General features: G+C 39.5%; 1 protein-coding gene across 2 annotated transcripts in view; it reads right to left on the bottom strand.

Annotated features, from left to right (window-relative positions):
- The window catches only part of GCT (RNA polymerase II transcription mediator), a 68,217-nt gene extending 41,484 nt beyond the window's left edge, over positions 1-26,733 (bottom strand). Inside the window, exons 1-14 of one of the 2 annotated variants that reach the window (XM_089154806.1) lie at positions 26,443-26,733; positions 19,492-19,578; positions 17,567-17,664; positions 17,352-17,425; positions 17,081-17,220; positions 16,912-16,998; positions 16,673-16,760; positions 16,513-16,596; positions 9,228-9,305; positions 9,051-9,133; positions 8,451-8,529; positions 7,978-8,319; positions 7,750-7,809; positions 3,545-3,800 (exon numbers count right to left, since the gene is read on the bottom strand). In XM_089154806.1, the coding sequence (XP_089010932.1) occupies positions 3,545-3,800; positions 7,750-7,809; positions 7,978-8,319; positions 8,451-8,529; positions 9,051-9,133; positions 9,228-9,305; positions 16,513-16,596; positions 16,673-16,760; positions 16,912-16,998; positions 17,081-17,220; positions 17,352-17,425; positions 17,567-17,590 (1,395 nt within the window). In that variant the 5' untranslated portion in view covers positions 17,591-17,664; positions 19,492-19,578; positions 26,443-26,733. The remainder of the gene's footprint in view (positions 1-3,544; positions 3,801-7,749; positions 7,810-7,977; positions 8,320-8,450; positions 8,530-9,050; positions 9,134-9,227; positions 9,306-16,512; positions 16,597-16,672; positions 16,761-16,911; positions 16,999-17,080; positions 17,221-17,351; positions 17,426-17,566; positions 17,665-19,491; positions 19,579-26,442) is intronic. The other variant, XM_089154805.1, reaches the window with a different exon arrangement.

The raw sequence follows: 26,733 nt of genomic DNA, 5'->3' as shown, positions 1-26,733 counted from the left end.
ACCCACAATTCCACATTAATAAATGCTACAATCAAGGCTTCTTCTTCTCTTGTTATATAAGGACATCACCTCCGCGTATATGCTAGTTTACTGGTTAGTCTCAAGTTAGTGAATATGTTAAGGCCTGGGTTAGATCTTCCTTTTCAGAATAGGAGTCCATAAAATCTTTTATATAAGTTGCAATAGAGCCTATAATTAAACATGAACACAATTGTTGAAAATGATGATTGCAAGCATGGCCGCTGCATCCCTACCCTGAGAGAGTTATCTGGCGTTTATCTGGCATTTAAAGTCCAGACAACTGAGCTGCAGGTTAAAGTCCTGGTATCTGACTGTGAATGGTGTTTAAAGTCCAATTGCCGGTTCCCATGTGGTTGAAGTCCTGGAGAAGTGATGGGGCTACTTCAATAGGTGCTTGAAATCCTAGTCCCTTTCTTGGCTGTGGAATCAGCCATTGAAGGTGAGCTGCCATTACAAGTTGCAGCTCAAAAAGTCTATTACTACCCAAGGACGTCTAGCTTCACAATTCCCTTATCTTTCCTCTTTAGTTTCTAGTTTTTTTTTCAGAGGATATTACCTATCCCTACAGCCCTATACTCAATTCAACTTTAATCCCAGTCCCACACCTAAAAGCCTAGTTTGCCCATCTCAAGGAGCTATCCCATATCTCTACAAAATCCTTTTTCTTGGTCTGATTCCTAAGCCCATACCAACCCGTAAGGCCCCATATTCTACTACAGGATCATTCAACCACATAACACTGTTTTTTCTTTTTTCTTTTGTTTTCAGAGAACATTACCTATCCCTACAGCCCTATACTCAATGCAACTTTAATCTCAATCCTACACCTAAATCCTAACTTTCCCATCTCAAAGAGTTATCTCAAATCCTACACCTAAATCCTAACTTTCCCATCTCAAGGAGTTATCCCATATCACTATAACTCCATAATCCTTTTTGTTGCCTTCTAGATATTACTCCTAATCCCATACAAACCCATTAGGACCCATATTCTATGATGGAATCATTCAATCACAACATCAATTTTTTTTGGGTGATTATCACATAACATTATTGTTTCATCCTAAAACCCTGAATACACCAATCACACAAACTTCCATGGGTCCCCATTTGAGAATTGAGATCATCCCATAGGCATCCCAAACAGCGTAACCAAATTGCAAGAAACCCATTCAGCCTTTCTTGCACCCATTTGAGATTGGTTATAATTTGAAAGATCTTGGTTATTTGGCCGTCATTCAACTGAGGCTACATCAAAGTGGTACCAAACCAATGGCAGAACCAACTATGCAAGATTTGTTTCAGAAGCTTCAAAAGAGCATGGTTGATCAAGCTACAATGGTACCTGAAGAAGAAATTGCAAGTAATTCCTCATAACTTGAGTCAGCAAACACCAAGAATATACTCCAGGATCTTGCTGCTCGAGTGTACACCCCGGGAGATCCAAAATAGGGCAGCAACATGCTTTAACCCCAAGCTCAATACCAGGTATGGTCACAGGTACATATTCCTCCCATTCGGAATGGGAGTCGCAGTGGCAGCAAAGGAAGCATCAAGAGTACCCATTACCAAAGACCACATAACCAGAGACTACAGACACAGAGAATGCGGATATGACAACCCCCTCTATACAAGACGATAGGATGATGGATGCAAAAAAAAAAAAAAGAACTCAGAATGACAAACGATGCAACTCCACCCAATTTTACATGAGGTCATATTTCATTCAAGGTAATGATCGAAGATGGAATTTGTTATAATCTCTTAATCCCTGAGATGGTTATCCATGCAGGTGTCTTTCAATTAAATTTTCTTTCCTGGGTCCCCCCATACCAACCCAAGGAGAAAAAGAAAAAGAATCAAAAATTAAAAAAAAAAAAAAAAAAAAAAGAGACAGGGAGACACCCACAATGTCAAAATCAAACTCAAGGAGTTCAATGGATCCCTTGTCTCTCAGGTATTTTATGATTGGCGAACTGCACATTGTAATTATCTTGATTGGTATGATCTACCTGAGGACAGGAAACTGAGAATGATTCATACCGAGCTGTTGGGCTCAGCAAGAGAATCGCGGAGAACATCTGAGATGCAATATGCAGGTAATGCCCTATTACATGGGCAGATAAGGCATGATCTTAGTGAAAGGTATCTGTCCAAGCACTCTAAAGCTCAGGTACAGGGATGGTTCTTCATCAATCAAAAATGAGGAAGTCTTCTGTAGCTGAATACATGCAAATTTTTGATGCCCTAACTTCCTGTGCTAGTGAGGAAAAATAAACTACAGGTCTTGACTCAAAACTGAGTGAGATTGAGATAGGATATCAACAACACTCGGAGTGACTGACATCCTTGCTAATCAGAGATTTTGAAAGTGCCCCAAGGGCAGAAAAGCTTTTGTCTCAATCTGTAGGTAGAATGTATGACACTCAGGATGCCTATGACCATAAGAAGAGCACATCCACCACCAAACCATTAATATCTGAACCAACCTTCCCCCCCCCCCAAAAAAAAAAAAAAAAAAAGAGAGAGAGACAGAATTTAAATCAGGAGGGCCCAACTCTAATTATAAAGGGAACACTCTCAGGAACAACACTGAGTAAACATCGACCACCCTTGTTCCAGACTACTTCTAAGTCTGAAATTCCGACTTTTGATCTCCCAATTTTAATCCAATTTTGGGATGATTTAAATCCAAACTTCGTCCTTAAGGAACCTACAACACAAGCACGAAACAAAACCCTAGAATTCTAATGATTCAAATCATCTCCTTCGATTAGATCTATCCTTTATTCGAATGCAAGGATCCGTTTTCGGACATGATCTAACCAAGATCACGGATGGAGAATAGAACTAATACAATTTACTCACCATCTCATCAAGGAGGATGGATCCACACCATTCAAAGAGATGAGGAAAGGATATAGAGAGTGTGAGATCAACCTACCTCCGATTGACCAAAGAATAATGCTACGTAATCTACCCATACGAAGAAAAATAATTAATTAAAAGATTGCCTTTCTAAGTACTAACAGCCCTATCCAGGACAGAAAACTGGTTTGGACCCACAATGTGAGTCTTGTCAGTCCAGCCAGGCTAAGGCAACTGCATCACTTCTTCTCCTAATCTGCCTACACAAGAACTGCTAAGCAACTTGAGGAGCCCTATTGGGTTTCAACACATGTGGCACATTATACTGCATAAGTGACTTAACATCACATTTTCATTTGCGGCTCTGCACTCGCCAAACTTTCCAAACGAATAAAAATTGAACTTCATGCACTTTTGAAAAAAGGAGGGGAAATGAAAGGCAACTGAACTTAATATTTCCAGTCAAAGAATCACAAGAGCTTTAGATGGTACAACTTTCAAAATTACTAGTCACAAAACCTGAAGCATCAGAATTCCCAACAATATTATATCATATAACATGAAAGCCAAACAGAATTAATAAAAACAGTAATACAACAAAAAGATTGTCAAGTTAAATGAGTTGATAATCTTAAGTAAGTCTAAGCTGTCATACCAGCTTCTGGCCATCGTTCTCAAACTGATCATTAGAAGATAAATCAGACTGTTTACATGTTAATGAATCAGCATCTGCCTCAAGGTCACCAGTTCCCGTTGTAGTCCTGTAATCACTTTCACTCGTTGTGCTACTTATGCTGCTGATGCTACTGCTATTACTGTTACTACTGCTGTTATAGCTGTGAAGTGAGTGTATCCCATTAGACTCAGTCCATGGCCCATCTACAGACTCGATCTTCCCAGCAGTTTCCAGACTAGCATGAGAATATGAGAAAATTTACAGCAAAGTCCCAACAAAAAGTTAGAGAGTGCAAAGAAATTGATAATTAGATCGAAATAAGGGTCGAAGTATCATAATTAGCATTTGTATGCCATAGGATCAGAAAGAAAAATGAATAATTATCAATACAAACAAACATTGTCAAATCCATTATACAGACGATATTGCCATGCAAAATATTCACTCAATTATTGCAAATAATAGGAATCAGGTGATGCAAATCTAGCCTCTATTTAGGGCTGTTTCCCCTATGAATAAGTCAGGGACGGGTTATAGAGGGGTTTGGCCTCTTCTCCATTGCTTTATCTACTAGTGGGCCTTCCCAATTGGCCCAAGATATGGTACTACAAAGGTAGATGAATTTATCTTATTTTTGGGTCCACGATTAAGTGATTAAGTCGTCACATTAGTTATCAGTCTTTCAATTTGAATCAACTTAGTTTTAAAAGAGTTGCGAGTTTGTTAGGAGGTTGTCAAGGAGTGAATAAGAGAGTCCTCTTCCTTTTATCAGTTGTATGTTATGAGTACTTTTTCCTTTTAAATTGCAAGTTGTAAGGCTATATGCCACATTACTTATATGCTCAATCATGGAAAAATAAAGTAGATCAGGTTTAAGAAAATTTCAGTTTTCAGCATTGGCAGTGAGGGTCTCATTGTGAGAAGTGGAATTTGGTACTTAAAATTCCAGAGTTCCATTCGTCTGGCATTTAAAATCACAAACCTTCTAGGTTCTCAAATTCGTAGAGAAAGAAGAAGAGAATTTTTCTTTTCAAACATTCCATCTCACATTGAAGCTTGAGGCTTCAACCTCTCTTCCCATCCATATTTATTTTCTTTGTTCTTTTTTAATTTTGGGATTCCCTTAGACACCAAAATTTTCAAGTCAAATCTATGCGACTTTAACCATTATTGGAATTGACTCAAACTTGAAGGAATCCCTTCCTCCAATAAACACTACATTTCCCAGCTACAGCTCCATCCAAAGCCTTTAGACCCATTAACCAAAGAAGTCCTACTAGGATTCAAACTCTCTTCAATTTAGGACTCTCAAACCAGCCAATCTGATTTAGCCAAGTTTCAGAACATATCATCCTTAGGACCTGCATATAAATTCCTTAAAGTTTCATTTAAGACCAACAATTGGAAATACCCAAAATATCCCTCTACAGCATAGTTCAAAAAAAATTGCTTTGGGCTGATTTCATTGAAGATCTTGGAAGACTGCCCTCATTCAATTGAGGCTACATCACCAGGATTGCTTGAAAACCCACTCTAAGAGCCTGGAACTACTTCTAGCCCTGCTACTTTTTCAATATAATGATTCCCCCGTAGAATAGGTCTTCATCAACCACCGCCTATGTTAAGAAGACCATGATTCACAAAGAATTTCAACGAACAGTTCATTCCATGTTATGTCTCCACAGATATCACCCGAAAAAGCTTGTATCAAATACTATATGTACCCAAGAGCAAGTGAACTAACTACTCTATTAGAAAGTCGAATAAGCAACTTCTAAATGAATTTTCAAGTGGATGAGGGCAAGTGGACTCAATTGGAGATGGGATTGCCCGTGTTTTTGGATTAAAGGAGATTCAATCTGGGGAAATGGTCCCCTCAGACCAGAAAATAATATTATCTCATTATCTGTACCTCCCAATCCATACTTTAAAAAATGGTGAACTGACTCCATGTCACCAGGTGCAATTCTTCATACTAGCCCTAACAATGAAACCTGAGTCTAGCAGTCTGATGGATCCAGCCCCCAGGCAGCCCCAAAAGAGCCTAGAAGGGGCCCAGGCCCATCCGAAATAGGGGCCAAACAGGGGGGGGCAAAACTGACCAAAGGGGCAAATTGGTCATTGTCACTTAATTCAAGTAGGGTTAGGTCAGAATTATTTCTGAATGTTTTCCAATTCTGTTTTTAAATTTTAATTTGGAGTCTTAGTGAGTAAGTCTGTCTTGTTTCCTTTTTAAAAGTTATTGAGTTGTAAATTAGGAAAGAGCTATTTCCTAATAAGGAGTCCTAAATTTTAGGCACTAGTTTAGTAGCTTCGTGTTGCTTGGCAACCAATTTTCCTTTTTGAGTCTGAGTCTTTTGTTTAGGCTATAAATAGCCTCTTTCGCATTGCAATTTGCAGATTGCATAATGAATGAATTGAATAGAGTTTGAGAAAATTCAACTTGGGAAGTCGTGGGATCCTTGGGAATGTGACTTGCGGCAGGGTAGGAGGTTCTCCTACAATCACTATCTTCTTCTTCAATTTCTAGTTCCTCTTCTTCAAGTTCTTTCTTCAAGTACTCAAGCTCAACCAACAATTTCCAGCAAGCATTACAGCCCTTCTACAGCAAGTTCATGGCAGCACCTTAGAACAAGTGAGTACAGCTTTTTTAGAACCCTAGAAGCCATTCCCAGCCCCTCTTTTCTTTCCAAGTTTTCAGCTCCCAGCCTGATTAGGAATCCTTCATCCCAGCCCCCTTTCCTTCTTGTTAAGACCTAGGAATGTCCATAACCCATCGCAAGTCATTCCCCTCTCCTCCACTTTAGTTTCAGCCCAGTACTAGCCTTCCCCTTCCCTTTCCCTTTCCCTTTCCCTTGTAGCCGAAACCCTAGAATTCCATCCCCTGTTACTGCTACCTTCCCAGCCCCTCTCTCTCTGTTTCAGACCTTAGGATCATCACCCCTCCAACCGCAGACCATTCCTACATCCTCCCATCACTTTTCCTTAAAGCCCTAAGTCAACCCTAGAGTCCACAGGCTTCTCTTTCTTCTTCTTCTTCCCACAACTGCCAAGACCTAATCCAATTAGAAGTCCCTCAAACTCAGCCCTTAAACCCCACCTTTCCACCTTCATTGGAATCACAGGAGACCCTAGAACTTAGTCCTACCTCTAGTTTCTACATATCTGAATTATATTAGAGAGTTCAAAAATTCTGCAAGTCATTTCTTCCTTGGAACTGCAGAAAATTTTGAATTCCCAGATTTTCTAGAAACTCATCTTCTTCAACCCAAACCCTCCAGATCTGCCCTAAGCCTTAAGAAACCCTGTTAGCAATCCTAAACTACCAACCCAGCAGCCTTAAGCCAATTACCAGCCCAACCGAAATCTCTGAAGCCTAACCCCTTCCCTGTCCCATTAGGTTTTTAGTTTTAGACCTAAAACCTCAAACAGCACTATTAATTCAGACCTGAATTTACAGTCACAGCAGCCTAATAACCCACTGTAAAACCCTTGCCAAAACTCTGAGACTCCCTATTTGCTGCTGCAACTTGAATTAGAAGATGCTGTATTACTAAAATCTGGGTTTACATCACAGTCCCACTTCAACAAAGGCCAGTTAAAAAAAATTTATGCCCATGATATAAATAGGCATGGCTGGGCCGAGCAAATAGTGCCTGCCTAGAGCCAAACCAGAAATGTTAGTTTAGCCTAATTAGAAAGGGTACAGTACACCCATTTATGGATTTGTTTATACATTCTACACTCCTAGAAGGGAGGATTCTTCAGTTTTTGTGTTATTCCTGTTTCGCTTTTCCCCGTCCAGCTTTAATTGTAGACGCCAGTCTGTCACTATACTGGCCCGACCAAATGTACAGTACATAGTATACACATTGATACAGTGATGCCTTCCTAATGCCAATAAGTTAAGAAAGGAAAAAAATTCAATGGCTCCAGTTTTCCAAGCCATAGACAGCTTTGGCTGGGCTCGAAGTACATACATCACCAAAAGAATAGAATGCTTAAACAAGCTGGGCCAAACTTGGTGTTACAAAAAAGCATCACAGCATACGACAATTTTCATTTTGGAAAAAAATGGGGGATAGTAAGTGAACTAACTAAAACAATGTGCTACAAAGAATAACTTTCCTTAAGTAATGTATGTGCATTAGCAAAGACATTTAAAAGAAAGAATATGGACTAACCAATCCATAAAGAAAGAAGAACCAAATAGAGATGTACGTGCCCAATTTTGTAGCCAGAATCTGCAAGTTTGAAAATCACCACTGTTAACAAATATAACATAAACTGCAGCAGTGGTTTCCTTCTATTTCTTTTCATTTGGAGATTTATTTTTCTCGTTTTTTTCCCCCCAGGGGGGACGGGAGTGGGGTAAGAAAACTGTAGTAGTTGACAACGGAGAAATGTCATGCCTCTTCAGAGAAGATCTAGCAAATATTGTGTGCATGACTGGAACAAGGACTGCCTCAGCTGGATAAATGAATGTTCTTTCAGAAACCGGAGAATTGTTGGCTGATCCTTGCTTCAGATCACCCCTGCCAAGAGCCGCTGCAGGTGCTTCAGCAAGATGAGGTGTGGAAAATTTCCCACTGGAGTTAGAGAGTGACCTAAATTCCTTGTGACTTCCATTACCCTGACAGCCAAGGGTAACCTCAAGATAGCAACTCTGCCCCTGAAGTTGGCAACCAGAACCTTGCAGTTGGGAAGGTATGCCAGGAATAGGGAATCCATTTGAAACTTTGAGCTTGCTAGAACTGCTTGACCATATCAGAAGAAATAAATAAACAAGGAGAATAAAAAGCTTCACAGAAACCAGCCTTGCCAACTACTCCCTCCTTAGAATACCTGGAAAAATGGAGATAGATGGGGGAAAAACAGAACCTACCTGAAGTAGACTTGCTTCACAAGATCACTTGGACAGCATCCTGTCAGCCTTCCTCGCATTCCATGAGGAGCAACAATGACTGTCGAATTTTGAGCAGCAAAACCAATTATAAATTGAAAAGTCAAGTGAACATACAAACATCGGATTCCCTATACTTCAATATGGTACAGGAGAAGTCTTCTGGTTTCCAGGTGGGGTGATGGAGGATAAGTAACAAATTATCCATGAGAAGCAATATTGATGAGGAACTGCTATCACAACAGGAAGAGCATACAGCAGAACAACCAGTAAAAGACAACAAAAGACTCCAAACCAACTCAGAATAAGAAAAACTCAAAATTCAAAGGAATTCAAAAGAGTTTGTCATAAATCAAGCAACAGTTGTTTCAGAAAAGCCCAACGTTGATTTGGCATAAAACAAGGAACACTACTTTACTTGGGAAGACTGGTACCACAACCAGAATCAATAAAATCAAGAATATACAAGTAACGACCGCAGTCTACCAAGACTGTTCGGATGGCATGACTCCAAAGAAGATTTTGGCTCAACCAAATTCCATGAATCCAGGAACCCTGAGAAAACAAGAAAATTGGAGCTACCTGGAAGCCTTCCTCCAGATTTTTTAGAAGATAGGTGTCCCAATACTCTCTCCATGTCATCACCAGTAAGAGTCCTGACGTGCCTGGAAATTAAGTGGGAAAATGCATATCAAATTGTTGCTGAATGGATGAACCAAATCAAATGTGAATTAAAATAACATGGAATCCTCAACAAACTTTGCAGATATTATGACATGCACGAAGATTGCCTCTTCAGTAGCTGCAAAGATAAACTCTACTGTCGGCTGCACTCTCCTACAAAGGCAAAAAAATTTACTTAGAAGAGGACAAGAAAGACTAACTCAGAAAGCCAACCAGCTAGAACATCGAAAGATGTACAAAATCATACTTCTTTCAAAGTAAACTCAGGAGTCCTAAAACAAAAATAAATGTTCAACTATGCAAAGAAAAGATACAAATACCAATAGTTGAGCTAATTTGATTTCAGAAAGATTTCATGAACAAGAACCAAAATGCAGAGTACACTATCGACCGCATAAGAACAAGGCAAAAGCAATCAGGCAGCAGTAACAATAATTGTGTGAGAACAAACAACTGCTCCCAATATACTAAGATACCTTCTCCCAATTGCAGAGGAGTTTCTAGGTTGTAACTTACTTTTAGCGTCCATGCCAAATCCCGAGGGGCGGGTAGAGAAATCCTTACATATCCAATATCCTTGAGAGGAAATTCAATTCCCTCCCCCCCCCCCCCACAAAAAAAAAAAAAAAAAAAAAATCTTGATGCTTAAACTCTCCCAATAATGTCTTCACTCTATGACTCTTAAGTTCAGCCAGTAGATGCTTAAGCTGGCTGATGCCGTAGCACAAGACTAGTTGCACCAGAGACCCAACAAGGGAGCTAAACGAACAAAGGCTGGGAGTAGTTTGGCTGATCTTTGTCCTTATTTTCTTACATTTTCCGTAGGTAGTTAACCAAGGAGAAGAATGCAAATGAGTTTGATTGCAAGTTAGTTTCAATTTTAGAGTTTACTTAGCAGTCATAGTATTACCATTAATAATACTTGAATGTACCCAAGAAAAGGACAAATTTGAAAAACAGAACATCGTATGAGAACTCGTCAAGACCCTTTTTCAGGACTCACCAAGACAATATCGCAGAAGAGTTCATATCTTGGTAGTATCCACTCATCAAGATCTTGGTATATCTTGGAATCTTATACTTCCCAACCAAATCTGGCATTAATTTCAACCAAAATAAAACTACCCCAACTCAGCAAGATGTTGGTGAGAACTTGGTCCAACTTAGTTTATTGGACCACCGAGTTGGCCACTGAGATTGAGTTCTCAAACCTTGATACAAAGTGGTGGTGGTGCACAACAAGATTGTCTGCCGAGATTCCTGCTCTCCCCTCCAATGCTAAGCAAGGTTCTAGATCTCAGTTTCAACAGTCATTCTGATCATATATCGATGGAAACGTGGAATCTTCTCCAGGCAAACTCAAACCTTGATCACAAGCAGTTGTTTTTAAAAACCTGATTCTGGCTCTGCTGCCAGTTTAGACGTTTGAACCAAGTCAATGAATTAAATTCACATAGAGAACACTAAAAATAATACTTTTGGTTTTGACCTCCTTCAGTATAACTCAGCTTTAAGCAGTATTGCTTTTATCTGAATGTTTTGTTGGAAAGCTGAGATTGTTTAAAACTGCTTTATATTGAGGGACCTATGTTTTGGTCAAACTAAATTTTGTGAACGAAAATGTTTCAACAACCACTCTAAAGAAAAATATCTTTTTTGGACAGAAACAAATGGATACTTTACCACACTTTGTTATCAATCTTTCACCATATTAAGATTAATGGAATATATAGTTTCAAAAAGAAACCCAACTGCTGATATATGAAAATTGCACCTAGCACCAAAAATCCAATTTTCGTTTAACTTGAGGTTGACCTTTTATTCTTTTGGAACTTTATTTTGTTTTCTCTTTAACTGTTTATATTAAATTCAAATAAAGGGTATTTTCTTATTATGAATGTAATCTCAAGCAAATGAAACTTTTATTAGGCATAAATAGTTGCTTCCGCTGGAGGCTCAATTGAATGAGAGCCAAACAGCCATGATCTTTAAAAGAACCAACTCAAATGGGATACAGGAAAAGATTTCTTGAAAATTCGACAACAGGCAAAAGTGGGATGATGTCAATCGAATTTGGGCTGTTATCGGAATCAATTGATCGAATTTGGTCTGTTAGTAGGTGCTTTGGTGAGTACGAGCATTGACTATATCAAGATCCAAGGCTATTGATAGGGTTGCCTGACATCAATCTTCATCTCTCTCTTTTAGAAAGGGTTGAGAGGGGTATCACTTTTTTCCAGCTGAAGAAAATATTCATCACCAAAGGAAAGAAGAAGGGGGCAACAAAGAATACAAGAAGAGACAAGGGCAGAGCCCAGCAAAAGCACACCAAGACTTTCTACAACACTAGAAGCACAAAACAAGTTCAAAACATTGAGACCAAATTTTAAGAACTATTCTTTTTCTTTTTCTTCCTATAAGAATTGTAGTCAACAATGAAATCTCCGCCGGCTTGGTGCTGCCCCTTAGTAGCATGGTTCCTTCTCCTAGAACCATCAGACTCAAAGGCGTGCAATGTGAAGGGGACTTCAATCTCAGGCTTCCTCAAGGGTCTCACTATCACATAGGGTGTAAAGGGTTGAACGGAAGGGGGAGGGGAACATGACAAGGAGAAAGGGCTAGCTAGGCTCTTGAGATAGCTAGAAATTCAAATGGGGTATGAGGGTGGATTGGAGGGGGAGGGCAAGAGATGGAGGAAGGGGTTGGGAACAAGGGGGAGTGGCGTAAGATCCAAGGAGAGAGGAGAGCCAGGGAGGGCTGTATGGAGGGGAGAAGGAGAGGGAAGAGGGAGAGGTTGGGCGCGACAGGGGTGAAGAGAAGAATCGAGAAGGGATGGACCGAGAAAAGAAGCGGGGGGAGGGGGACGGTCGGGAGTAGAGGTGGGCTGAAGCAGGGGGTGGGCTAAAATGGAAATGAGGAATGGGGAAGGGAATGGGTTAAAGGAGAAATGGGCTTGGACTAGGGAAGAGGGGGAAGGTGGGTAGAGCGGTGGAGGGTGAGCCTTAGGGGAGAGGACGGTAAGAGGGAGGGAGGGTGGGGAGGATAGAGAGCGTGCCAGAGGGACACTTCCAACACAAGAAAAAATGTAGGGAAGAAGACAAGGGTTGGGTGGGGAGGGGCAGAAAAGGGTGGGAATTGAATGGTTGGGCCAACTTAGGAGGGGAAAGGATCAGCCCATAAAGATGGAGTTGCGCCCACGGAAGACAAAGGGAGAGACACAGGGGGGAAGAGAGGGAGAGTTTTTTTTTTTTTTTTTTTTTTTTTGGGGGGGAGAGGGGCGCCCATGGGGCAGAGTGGGGAAAAAGGAAAAAGAAACCGCAGCACAGGGTTAGCAGCTGGCAGCTGGGTGAACTTTGAGCTGACAAGGGACGCAGCACCTTCAGCAGTAGCAGGAATTGACCGAGGGAGGCCACTGGTGACAGGAGAAGTAGCATTTTCAACGTCGACTAAGGGAGACTAGAAAAAAAGGAAGGGTTGTTAACGACGACCCTGGTGTCGACTTCCCGCAATTGGGTTCCAATAGCGGCGCAATTTACCACAGCGGTTCTGCTTTCCAATGGCAAAGAAAGACGTGAGACTTCCGATGGTAAAAGTGACGAAGGTGGAAGAATCTGCAATCAAATCATGGGGGGTGGAAGAAGACTTGGAATGACCTCCAATGCAAGACTCAAGCGAGTATCAAAAGAGTTTGCAGCTATCAAAATGGGGGAAAGCCATCCGTATTTTATCACTGCATGAGGACGTAGTCTGATTCATCTTCACTGTAGACAGTGAAGCCAAGCAAGCGATTAACGGGGATGTCCACGCAAATTCTAGCATAAGAGAGCATCTCCATCCTCAGGGTGCAGGCATCAAATCTGTGGGGGGTTCCCAATACAAATCCAATTCGACTGAAACGCTCCTTATTCTAACTCAAGGGGAAGATTGGGAAGAGTGACCCATAGATGGAGTAAACTATGATAGTACAATCTACTTGATGAAGCATGGTCGAAGGCAGGGCAGAGCTCCCTTGGGGCCAGAGGGGGCATCCCCCCCCCCCCCCAAAAAACAATGAAAATCTCTCTTTTCCCCCTAATCTTTTGAAATTTTTTAAAGGATACCCTTCTGGTCCATTTTCAATGTGTGAAATACCAGCACTTGACCCAATGGTAGAAACTTCGTAATTATCATTCGACCCCTCCCGATGTTAAATCTTGACTCTGCCCTTGATTGAAGGTTCCTATTGGCGTAAGAGGATGGGTTTGTTTCCCACATGCTGGGGGGCTCCTTCCAATGCGACTTCTTTTGCAGCTAAGGAAGCAAACTTGAAAAGGAAGAGATCATTGTTGAGGAGGAAGACATCAAGGCCTTCCTAGGTCTCACATTGCTTGGTGAGGGATGCCTCTACCACATTGAAGGAGGGACGGGCTCCCCAAAATTGTCCAACTAAGGCAAAGGTCCTTACTATCCAACACTAAGTTCAATAGCTAACGGAAGGCAGAGAGCACAGATTGAGAAGCCCTATGAGAGGTAGGGAATAAAAAGGAGTCTGAGGTCTATTATGATGAGGATGAAGGGGCGGGGCGGTGTTGGTGGCAGAGGTCATCGGAGAAAGCAGGGGTTAAGGGAGAGAGGAAGACCACTCAGTCTCCCCTCCTCGCACGATCGAGATAAGGGTGAGAAACTAATGTGATGAACCTAGCATTGGCTTCCTACAGCTAGGTATAATGATAGTTGCAAGTTCTTTGGTCATGCAAGGCAGAGAGCACCGACAAGGGTCTCTCAATTAGGGGGTTTTCAGTGCTCTATTTCCGCTAAGATTTGGAGGCTATGTATGGAATGGGATAACAATGTAGTATTACACGTTTGAGACAATTTAGATGGGTACAAGTAAGTTTCCTACTACTACTCTAATAAGAAAAGATATGCCTGTGGTAGGAGTAGATCCTGCTTTAAATTATTTTAACCTTGTAAGCTACCCTACTTCATTAAATAGGCAGAGCCCCTTATTCCTATTGGTAAGACAACAAATTGATGAATGGAATTTAGAGGCCTCTAGCACTCAATTATGAGTAGAAATTTGTCTCAATAGCTGGATAGCTATGGGTGAGAGACCCAGGGTCAAGAAACCACATCTTCCAACCCCTCCTCTTCAATTTTTCTCCTCCTCACCATCCGTACTTGATTGGTACTGCTGCACTGTTTCTTTGAGTGCAATAAGCACTCGAAGAATATACTCTGAACATCTAAATCAAGCCTCTGTCAAGTTCTTAATAGTTTCTGATGTTATGCAACCTGAGGCACCTCTGAAGCACCTGGTGATCTGCAGTTTTACCCAGTTGCTCCTGCAAATTTCAAGCCATGGATTCTCTGCAACCTGTATGTTTCAGCAGAGGATTGGAGGACCGAGTCAGCAAGTCTTACAACCCAAGGCTATAACTAGATCCTGACTAGGAGTCCAGAACTCCCCCTAATTTGCAGGATCTCCAGACACTTCCTATTTTGTTTGGAATCTGTTCCCATATCTCAGCAACAGCTGGTCAGAATTGACTTTGATTCAGAGGGTTAACTGCAGCCAGGCTGCCAGGGCCTTCCCTAGACCTCAGTTTCAGCCTCCACTGCACGCGGGATTGGCATACAGCCCCACCTTCTGATTCTGATTTACATTCTATTTTCAAGACCAAGTCAGATCTCCACTTCTGACCACAGAATTGGACCAGAATTGAAAGAGGCACTCACGCTACCAAGGCTAGTCTTTGATCAGACTTGAGCTTAATTCCTCCAGCATCTGGTTTGCTTAGAATTGCTTACTTCCTAATTTCACTTCTTTCTTCTAGTTTTGCGGTGTGGGTTTATTAGGGCTAAGTTAACCCTTATTAGTCTTTATTAGGGCTAAGTTAACCCTTATTGTTGACCAAAAAAAAAAAACCCTTATTAGTCTTACAGTACTAAAGCTTTTTTTGTTGTGGCTACTCCTTGCGGTATGCCGATATCCCTTTTCAAGTAATGGGAGGGAAAGAAACAGATGCACTTTTTTAGACAGTCTGGACATGGACCCTTATTGTACTGTTGTTGAAAATTCCAAATGAGATAGCCAAGTCATAAAAGAAATATCAACATATGATTGGCTTTCCTAAATTCAAGGATGACCTGCTGAAAGACAAGTCCTATCTTTTCGTGCTCTACGGATTTTTCAGGAAACTGGACTGCTATCCAAAAAAAGGAAATAGCGCCATAACTGTACATTTGCTTATTCTCTCTAAGGCCCCTCTAAGTACCTTCAGAATTTCCAATAGCCCCGGGGCTATGAATTCTTTCCAGACCCTTCAAAACATGTTAGTACGAATGGCGGACTTATAGAACATGAAAATGGCCTTAGCTTCCATTAATTCCAATCAGACTGCAGAAGACCTTGAGTGTTAACCATCAGGATCACTAATAACCACAGCTCAGCCTTACTGCAATTAAATGGGTCCAGCTATATGGAGCTTTCAGAGCAAAGTAGGGAAAATTAAGAAAAAAAAGGATAAGTAAGAGCAGTTAAAAAATAAATGAAGCAATGAGATAAGAAACGTGTGATAAGGAAACGAAAACCATTCCTTCAATAACAGTTGGGTCAGGATATCCAAAAGAGCACTGACAAAACCCTAGTTTCAATGATCACTTTTTGACAGTTCCACAAATTCAGTCCAATCACACCTTAAGTGTGAAGCTCCAACACAAAGCGTCAAAAATAGGAATGTAACTTTCATGTATGTGAATTAAATATTAGTAAAAGTTGCACCTTCAATCTCAGAAAATTTAGAAAATCTCACAATTCAGTATTTTCTAACTAAGCATCTTGAAACATAGAGATGCAACTCCTAGGCTGACAGAATAATGAGAAGTTTGATTGACTATAAAAATGTAGCACTAATGGAAGTACCATAGACTCCAAAAAATATGGCAAATCATTACATCCAATGCTAAGAAAGTAGATAGAATACGACGGACTGTATTGAATATATGGCTTACACACCACATAAGGGGTATCTGATAGGGACTTTACTGTAGGCACATTAAATTGTGAGGGACCTTGCTTCAACAGAGGAAGTTGCCAATAGGCAAAAGAGAGCTGCATATGGAGACATGTATTTCATGGTTCAACTCCAACTACAATGCTCTTTATCAAGAAGACAACAGCAACATACGAAGGCCTAGAACATTACATAATAGTTCCCAACATATGTATTCTTTCCACTGAACAACAATGGATGTCCATATGCATAATGATTATCAAAAGCAGCATGCTGAATCACAAAACCATGCAAAAGTGGGTAGAATAATATAGCATTCCAACATTTAAATAAAATAAAATAAAAAATGTAATTCATTAACAAACCTGAAAAGGTTTTCACTCCGTGAAAATGAATGGCACCTTGTGAATACATCCCCAAATCTCACATAAGAAATCCCTCTCATTGCCCTGAAATTACAATCCAATATGTATCATATAACAACCAAATAAATTATCAAAAAGATCACAGGAAGATGGTTACAACCTTTCTATACAATTCCTTAGAGCCTGAGACAATGCTGTAGCAACCTCTTCTGAGTCACCAGGGGCCAACCAGAATCCAGATCCAACAACTTTCCAGGGAAACGAAAATGTAAAAACCATCCAAGGTCAACATCAATGTCAAGAAAATAACCAAAAGTATTATAAGTCATAGACATGTTATCCATAGAATATGACATGCAAGGAAAAACATAAAGTTGTGAATTTGTGATCATAAATTACCTTTTAATCTGGAAACGGCAGGCTGGGCAGATTCAGTGACGGCTGAATGACGTCCAGGAAGAAAAAGCCAGAGCTTGATTTTCTCATCTATATAGTTTGCACAGGAGAGTCAAGAAACAGAGCAAACAAAGCAAAAGTCAAATGCCAAAGCAATAATTACAATACTTACCAGGGTTGTGCATCCCCTGAGATGGATCCCAGGGACCAACAAAGGAATTGGTCCATGTACTAAGAAATCCTTCCTTCTGAAGCTGCAGATGAGACGAAAGCACCAACGATGTAGCAGCATCTTTCAATTCTGCTTTCACACTAGAGCAAGCGAGAGAGAGAGAGAGAGAGAGATAGACATTTAGAAGAACACAAAGGAAAGCAGGTTTTAAACTTCCCCATAAATTGAAACTTCACAGAAATAATACAAGAATTACAGAAAAGGGTCAGACCTTTTCTCCGGCAAGGAGCTTAAATCAGATTCAAAAGGTAGAAACTGGAACCAGGAAATGTGATGTAGGCCGCCCTGTGCACATTTCCAACAAATTAGCACATACAGAATGCACACAGTACAAACATGGGATAAGCAGAGAAGTATCTATCCTGAGTACAGATAGAATGCATACAATACAAACAAAAGAAGCAAGAACAGAGATAAGAAGGATACAATTTTGAAGACATTCGTCCACATTACTTGGTTAAGGCCAGTACTCCTTGAAGAACCAATTATCTGCGCTCCTTATGCTACTGTACACATAACTGGACCTGGAACATATCAATTTTCAAACTGGCGGGTGAGGTAGTATGGTACCAAAAAGATGAACAAGACAGACCAGAGTAATGGGCAAAATGATAAAAGTATGAAGGAAAAAAGGCACATTCAATAAGCCACAAAAGAACACAGAACCCTTAAAAAAACTATAAATTCAGCTGACGTAATCACATAAAATTAGAAGATGGAAAATGTGTTACCACTTCCTGCATCCCAACTAGGGAGTTATCAAACAACTTATTTAACAACTTATTTGAAGGATGCATTCTTTCAAAATAGTGAACTCCTGATTACAACTGAGTTATATCAAGGATCAGCTTTAAGCCCTTATTTATTTGCACTTGATGATTAAATAGAGACCTTCAGGATGAGGTTCATTTGTCTATGTTTTTTACTGATTGTCAAATGAATAGCAAAGATAAGAAAGAGAAAGAGAGACAGGAAGAGAAGCAGCAGCTAGAAGATAGGCTGTATCATATTGCATTAATGTGGACACGAGGCAGCATTATAGGTGCCAAAATATCAAAATAAACATAAAAAAGGCAAGAAAATCCCTTGGGATCTAAGGCACTAGCAAACGCCAGTGCAATCGCGAGAACCCCATTCTATAACACTCCCCCCTTAAGTTGCAGCACATACTTTGAGCATACCCAGCTTGTTACAAATATGCTCAATTCTCCCAATCCCTAGAGAGACTGAAAATATCAGCTAGTTGTCCACCAGTTCTGACATGACTAGGTGATGTAAACCAGGATCTAGAGTTAGGGGTAACAAGGTAATTTCCCTAGATTTATGGTTACCCAAGAAATTCCAGCAAATAAAGATTAAATTCTAGGATTCCAGATGGTTTTTTCACGCTTTCAAAGTCGGTCAAAATGTGAAGAGGGTTCAGGTTGTTTGCAGGATTCAGATTTAGGGTTTTAGAGGGTTCGGCCAGAGGGGAAGTAAGGGCTAATCCTTGCTGGTTCTGCTGCACAGAAATTGAATTCTATTGATGTTCTACCAATCAGATTAGGAATTGACAGAACAGAACTCAACAGAATCAGTTTTCAAGAACTTCAAAATTTCTGCAGAATATCAACAAAGAAGATGATAAAAAGTTAGGGAAGTAGGGCTGATTTGAAAACATAACAGAGGGGGTTGTTCCTAGGGCTCATGCGATCCTAATGGAGGTGAAAGAAGCTTGAAAGGGGCTGGGATCGAGGGTTTCCTAGTGGGAGTAGGATGGGCTGGCATGAGGAAGAGGGGGAAAGGGGGAGGGGCTAGGGCTGGAAGGAAATTAAAGGGTAAGGGGCAAGGGGTATTTGCGATAGGGGTGGGGATGTTTTCCTCTGAGGGGGCTGGGGAGGCTAAATCTAGCAAATTTAGCCTTTTAGGCTAGTTGATTGTTGTGCGATATAGTGCAAACATTGTGCTTAATTCAGTAGAGGGGAGGAATGTACTGTGCTAGATTTGAGGAGGCTAAAGTGACGAGGGGGTTTGAGGAGGCAAACATAAAACCACCCCCTCGTCACTTTAGCCCCCTCAAATCTAGCACAGTACATTCCTCAAATCTGATGGTTTTATGTTCAATGTACTGTGCTAGATTTGAGGAATTCAAGCTGATGTTGTAGCATGGACGACACCCAGTTTTCAAGTTTTAAGTAAAATCCAACATCAGTTGCTAGAAAGCCCAAGGGACAGACCTACACAAGTCAGTGTTTCTAAGTGTAAATACTGACTAAGAATTGAATTAGTCCAAAACGTATCAAAGTTGAATATTCACCTAAACTATAAGAATGATTGGAAGCAATGAGACAAAAGGAGAAGAGAAACCTTACAATATGTTCAAACAACTGCAATTGATCACATTAATGGGGTTTCACAATGCAGAGCCATTGGTGCTATTTCCCGACACAGCAACAATGCTGCCAATGCACCACAGTTTCAGTTACAACTAATAACATAAATAGTTATCTAAAGAATCGGAACCAATACAAAGAAAGAATTCAGGGAGGATGAGAGGTGGCAACAGGCATCTGACATTTAGTAAGCTTTAGAATCAATTTCAGTTCCAAAACCCTAAATATGGAACCAAAAACTCAACTATGTTTATCAAGATTGTTCAATTCAATGTTCTAAACCCTTCAAAAACAGGCACCCTTGGTTTGCAGCATGAGGATGATATCAGTTCCTAAACCCTAAATATGGAACCGAAATTCAACTTTGTTCACCCATATTGTTCGGTTCAGATGTTCAGTTCCCAAAACTGCCAAATAGGCATTCTTGGCAAAATCAGGACATGAACCTCAAGATGAAAACCAAGTTTTAGGGTTAGGGTTTTTGAAGATTATCCCTAAAATTAAGGGCCGCCAAGAATCTTCCAGCAGAGAATTCTTATTCAGATCTGAATTTTAACAAGAAGAATTTGAAAACTAGGGTTTTGTGGTGTTGGCTAGATGGGAAAATGGACTGTGATTGTTGTTTTGTACTTTCAGATCTATTTTTGATGAGTTTAGAGTGGGGTGAGGGTTTAGGTTGAGCTAGGCTTTAGGTTTACAGGTTGAAGATGAAATGCAGAAATTTTTAATGAAGAAGAAGTGCAGAAATTTCGAAGCCTTAGGTTTTTGGGGTTTTAAGTGGAATTAAGCATGGGCATAGGATGGGGGACAAGAGGCGATCCAATTAGACGGAAAAGGGAGGTAAAGGGGGTGGGGGATTATAAACTTAACAGGGGAGGGAAATTCCTGCTGCCAGAAGGGAGAAGAAACAGATAGAGAGGGAATGCGGCGGTCATGGGGGGTAGGGAAGCAGGTTTAGGCTGCTGTCGGGGGTGGGGAAGAAGCTGGGAGGGGGTGTGATTGGGTGGGGTGGGTTTCCAGGGTTTGCACAAGAGGGGAGAGGGGAGGGAATGGGTTGCGATCGCCTTAGGAGGAAGGGTAAGGGGCTGGGGTGCTATTACTTGTTTACCGCTGGAACTCTTGAAGAAGATGGCTTGAATGCTTGTAGATGCTGGAAATATTGATAGAGGTGCTGATCCTTATCAAAACTCTTCATTACTCAACCATGGCCCCTCAACAAGGAACCATGATCCTTTACTCAAACTCAATTCTCTTCAATAATCAGTCTTAAGAATTACAATGAGCAATGAGGCTTATTTATAGCCTATACATCAAAAGAAGAACTTGACTCAAACTCAACTAAGACTTTGAGACCAACTTAGCTAGGGTTTCCTTTATAAGTTAGGAGACCCTTTTACAACTAATTAACAAATAACAACCACCTAAATTAAAGGAATTCTTCTTGAAATAAAAGACTAACTTACTATAAGAGACCTATTTAAAGAAAGACTCCTTACCTAAGTAAATCACAACCACTAATAAAGACAAACTGCAATCGAAAACAAACTCCTAAAAGATAGGAATTCTTCTTGTGAAAAAAAGTCTTATCTTATCTACAACTTAGCTAATGAAACCAACTCAATCACAACTCAAATAAAAAAATTTAAATAGACTGGGACTCTACTAAAAATTCTGGAACTAGATTCGAGCAGTGAAGTAGACCTAAATGCCCAAAATACGCCTGTACTAGGGTTTGGCTAGCTTGCTTGGGTGGGCCTCGGGCCCACTTTAGGGTTAGGCCTAGCGGGATCAATTTGTGTTCACATCAGCATGTCTTATAGAACCTATTCTTCAACCAAAAAATTATTTCATTTCGCTCTTTGAAGATTGGAAGAACGAAGCATTTTATCAAACGCTTTTTGACTTTCTGTTCCCGTAAAATAGATTTATAGAGAAAATGATTCCGCGGAATGTTATTAGAAATCGTTTATATCTTAGTTCTGGAATGGCAATAGAATGGGGACAGATATGCATGGAAAATTAAATGGGTTAAACAATACAACAACAACAAGCCTTGTACCAAATAAATGGGGCCAGCTACACAGATTATTGCCTTCGAATCAGCTCCGTTTGAGGCTATACTAGATACAAGGCCTAAGCTATGCAATTCCTTTCTCACCACATCTCTAAAGGTTATCTTAGGCCTCCCATAGTGCTTATAATTCCTTCAATATGGATTAAATCGCTTCTCCATACAGGGCATTTATAGGCCTCCATTGAATGTTGTCGTGCCACCTCAAACGACTTTCTCGTAGCTTATCATTTATCAGAGCTACTACTAGATTGGCTCTAATATGATGATTCCTTATCTTGTCCTTCCTAGTTTTGCCAGTCATCTATCTTTGCATCATCATTTCTATTACACTATGTTTATCTATATGATGCTTATTAACAGCCCAACACTCTACACCAGACAACATAGTTGGTCACACAATGATCCTAAAGAATTTTTCTTTGAGCTTTAAAGAAATACGTCGAACACACAAGACCTTGGATGCACCTCTCCACTTTATCTACCCTATTTTCACTCTTTGGAAAATATCATCATCTATATCACCTTGTTTATTATGATGATTGAGCCAAAGTACTTAAAATAATCACAGCGTGGAATCTCCCTCTCATCAAGTTTCACCACCTCATCATCTGCCTGATCATGACCGAAGTTACACACCAGATATTCCATCTTTGTTCTACTTAGTTTAAACATTTAGATTCCAAAGTTGTTCTTCATGATTCTAACTTGATATCAGTCCCTACTTTTGTCTCATCTATCAAAACAACATCATTAGCAGAATGCATACACCAAGAAACCTCATCTTGAATGTCTTTGGTTAATTCATCCATTATAAGTATAAATAAAATATAGGCTGAAAATTGATCCTTGATGTAGCCTAATTGTAATTGGGAACTCACCACCTTGTCCTCCCACCGTTCTTACACTTGTCACTAAACCATCCCATCATACATATTATTAACTATATCCACAAATTTACTTGAAACATTTCCAAAAAATAATACGACATGCGGTGAATAAAATGTGTATGGCAATGATATACTACATGTTTCATATGACTACTCTCAAGGTTCGAAATGTCGCCGACATTTCAGGTGTTGATGACTGTCGACATCACCGACACCGTGAAATTTCAGCGACATTTGGATGGTGTCAATGAAAAATCAACCCCCAATTCAAGGGGTATTTAAGGTCATTTTGGCCTCATTTTGTTGTGCAGCCTAATTTGAGGGCAATAAACACACTAGGAGCGTTATTTTGGCCTAAAACATTACCTAAACTAAAGGTCCTGATCAGCACATGCTCGGCTGTATGTGGGCAAAACTGAAAGTCTAGAAACTCATATAAACCAGTGCAAACATGCAAAGAAAACACAAGTACACAACTAGTGAAGACAAGTACTCAAGTCTACAATTCATTATCCAATTATGTGGAGTATGGCTCATGCTTCACATTTTGTTTCCCACGAACATAGGGCCAAGCAGGGGTGTGGGGGCAGCGCCCTAGAGCCTATAGAGGTCTTAAATCACTTTGGGCCTCGGAGTTTCTTTGCAGTTTGAGCAAAATAGGGTTAAAATGGAAAAAATTGAATGAAAAATCCCTAAAAAATCCAACGAAATTCAGCTAAATCGACCATTTACTATATGTCGCTGATTTTTCGGCGATATATCGGCGATTTTGGAAAAATAGATGTCGTCCTATCATTTCATGTAGCCTACCATCGACATGGTGATATATCGCCGACATATTGTACCCTAACTACACTCTAAGAAAAATATGGGCATATATTCATAATGTTAGATGTTCACCACCTTATAAACAATCTAATAGCATATAAACAATGATTTTACCAAAAGAAACCAGACAACTAAAATAAACACACTATAATGTCCTCCATTACATCTCATAACATTATCTCTTAACATATCAAAATATCAATTAGAGTATCTCATCAAACACAATGTATTCTTAAAAAAAACACCTCAAAAGCATACCTTAATCTCCAGTGTGACAATCCAAGAAAATTGCTAGTTTCTCAATACAAATGATTAAATGCACTGTTAATAAATTAAATGACAAGATGGGCTGATATGATCATATGGTTTGATATAGACTCAACCGAACTAAATGTTCTTATTGTCGTCTTTCAAAGTCTAAAGTTGATCTCAGCTTTCTTTGCCATAATCTGAATTCAGTAAACTCTTGGGAAACAGTAACAAACTTAGTTTTGGGGTTCTGAGAAAATCTAACTTCAGAAAAACGTTGGACTTAGAGAACCATAAATTGAATTCAGAAAATTTACCATATATTACTTCTGTTCTTGAATTCTCTTTTTTTTTATAGTCCAATATGAAGGATCTCATGAGGAGTATCAAAATAAGCAGCACCTACATGTAGCAGGTCAGCAAACCAATTTCTCATATAAAGCTCAAATTTAAATTTTTAGTTCCCACGTTAATCATCCGAATTTCCTAGTAATCTATCTTTTGGCTCCAGATATTTATTGTCAGTTTTCTCAGGATTCAAAAATATCATTTCTATTCCATTTTCCTATAGCTTCTATTTCTTCCTCGTATTATTTTGAAGTGGCAATTACACAGAGAAACCTAAGGAAAAGAATAGAGTTTGTTTTCCAAATCGTGAACTCAGGAAATCAGATATTAGAAAGAAAGGTAAATGATATCATAAAGCTGAGAAACAACTTACAATTGAGACAGAGAAGAACGACTCGCTTGCTAAACAGAGCCGAAGAAGAGAGCTCGAATGGAGAGTTTCTGCCACTGCAACCATTAGGTGGACGGAGACGAAGAAGCAGAGGATAGAGACTGTCCGCCATTGCAATTAACAGGGAAAGATAGGAAGCAGGCAGCAGGTATTAAGACTTATAACAAGTCTCACCAGCCATGGGAACAAAGACAAGGAAGATGAATAGGACAATAACTAGTTTGGGTTCGTATACCAAAATTGGTCTCCCTTACAGCAAGCTGTGAGGTTAATTTTTTAGCATGTTTTTCCACTTAATTTTTTCCCCTTTCTGTGTGAACCTTCTTCCTCTCTTTTTTTCTTTTTTTTTTTTTTTTTTTTTTTTTTTTTTCCTCTCCTTTGAATTAGCAGTACTAATAAATAAATAAATAACATTTAAAGGCAGACTAGAAGGCAGCACTACATTTTCATTAGGTCTCCTATTTTACTGTATTTTATATTATTTATTTTATTTATTTTATTTATTTTATTTATTTTATTTATTTTATTTATTTTATTTATTTTATTTATTTTATTTATTTTATTTATTTTATTTATTTTATTATGAAAACAAAAAGTATAATATCAAAGATAAACTTGTCCAAATGCATTCATAATGATTTTTTGGGGTAAAGTTCAAAATGATATTTTGAAGAGTATATACATTCATTATGTTGGATTACAGCAAGAGTAGCCTTCCAGTTGTATGCTCAATAAACCATGAGTAGACACAAAAATAAGAAACATTCTAACTATGGTTTATGGATTTAACTGATCTATATGGGTCCAAAAGGTTAGTTGTAACTGATCTATATGGGTCCCAAAGGTTAGTTGATGTTTTATATCCTTCCAGTTAACAGATGAAAATCGTGAACTATTTAAATTCACCCCATTGGATTTTGTATATGCATTAAACCACAACTTAATTACACATACAAAGAAATCAAACACATGAAGCTAACTCAGTAGAATCTTTCACCTCAAAAACTGAGGAAACCAAACTATTGAAGTCAACAGGAAAGGAGGAAAAAAAATTATCAGGAAATGCAAATAGAAAATGAGAGACCTAACAATCCAAGTTGACTCACTGTTGGAGCTTCATATTGTTTCCCATCTCTCTATTCTTGGTGCTTTCATAAGTAACTTCCCAATACAGTCTAACGATTGAAACTCATAAACATCCCATCCCCTCTGCCAAACAAGTTTGGCCACAACTCCACTTTATTATCACCAATACTGACTATCAACTAAGGAACTAGAAGGTGGACTAAGCCTAAGCGTGAACAGGTACATAAATTACTACCAGAAAAAAATGATGTTTCATTATAAAACCATGTTTACTTCAATTGGCATCTGATCTTATAAGGTCTCTCTGAGGATATGGTTCTTCACCAAACCTCTTTCATGCATTGAGGCAAATAAAACCAGAGTCAGCAAAAGCAACAAAATGGTAGGTTTAATGCTTATCCACATCATTTAATTTAAGATAAATCAGTTAATTCACACAAAACCTTAGAGAACACTAAACCCAACAAGAAAATCCTGGGATTTTATATGACAGAATGGGATACACACAAAGTTCTGTGAAGTCATCGAGGATGGCTTCAGTTTTGAAACTTGGCTTCCCATAAGTGGAATGGATTGCTGCTAACAAAAATTTAATGTTGTTAAATCCTATTTTGTTTTATGTTTCCGCCAAAGGATACAGAATTTAACAATCTGAAGATAGTGGTTGCAGCAAATACTAGCCAGTGATAAACAGCATTTCCTTGATCAAGAAGCTATTTTAACCTTACAGAAACATTCAGTCATCACAAACCAGAAAACAAGAGATGTCTTTGACTATAGCAGTAAGAAGGAATCGATGAAAAGTGAGACAGCAGCAACAACAGTACACGAAGCAACAGCAAAGGACCCAATTCTGTAGCCTTTGACAGAAAAATAAAACAAAATGAGAATCTAAAAAAATAAATTTTTTTAGCAGCAAGCCATTCGACTAATGGGAAGCCAAGTTTCAAAACCGAAGCCATTTCGATGACAGCAGAACTCGGGATTTCAACTTGAAAACCAGGGGAAACTTTTAATTCGTAAAATTGATAATAAACGAATCAATAATAAGAACAATTCTAACGCACCCAGTGCATCCAGCTGCTGTTTCTTGCCAGAACCCTTCGGCCTCCTTCTATTCCGCTTATAAAGTGGCTCAGAGAGATGTCGAGAGAGAAAAAAACCTGAGAGTATGTTCGGACGCAAAGGTTGAGAGCCTGATTCAGATAGAGAGAGAAAGAACCTAAGCGTGATCGACCAAAGGAAGGAGAAGCTGAAAGTGATCCCGAGCGAGGAAGGAGAAGTCGAGCGACGAGAGTCACGAGTCGAGGGTCGAGAGACGGTCACGAGAGGACGATTCCAGGGTTTTTTTTTTTACA

The sequence above is a fragment of the Hakea prostrata genome, chromosome 5 (genome assembly GCF_041222555.1).
Source record: "Hakea prostrata isolate BN-2017 chromosome 5, UWA_Hpros_2, whole genome shotgun sequence".
Taxonomy (NCBI): Eukaryota; Viridiplantae; Streptophyta; class Magnoliopsida; order Proteales; family Proteaceae; genus Hakea; species Hakea prostrata.
This window is presented reverse-complemented; position numbering and strand designations above follow the sequence as displayed.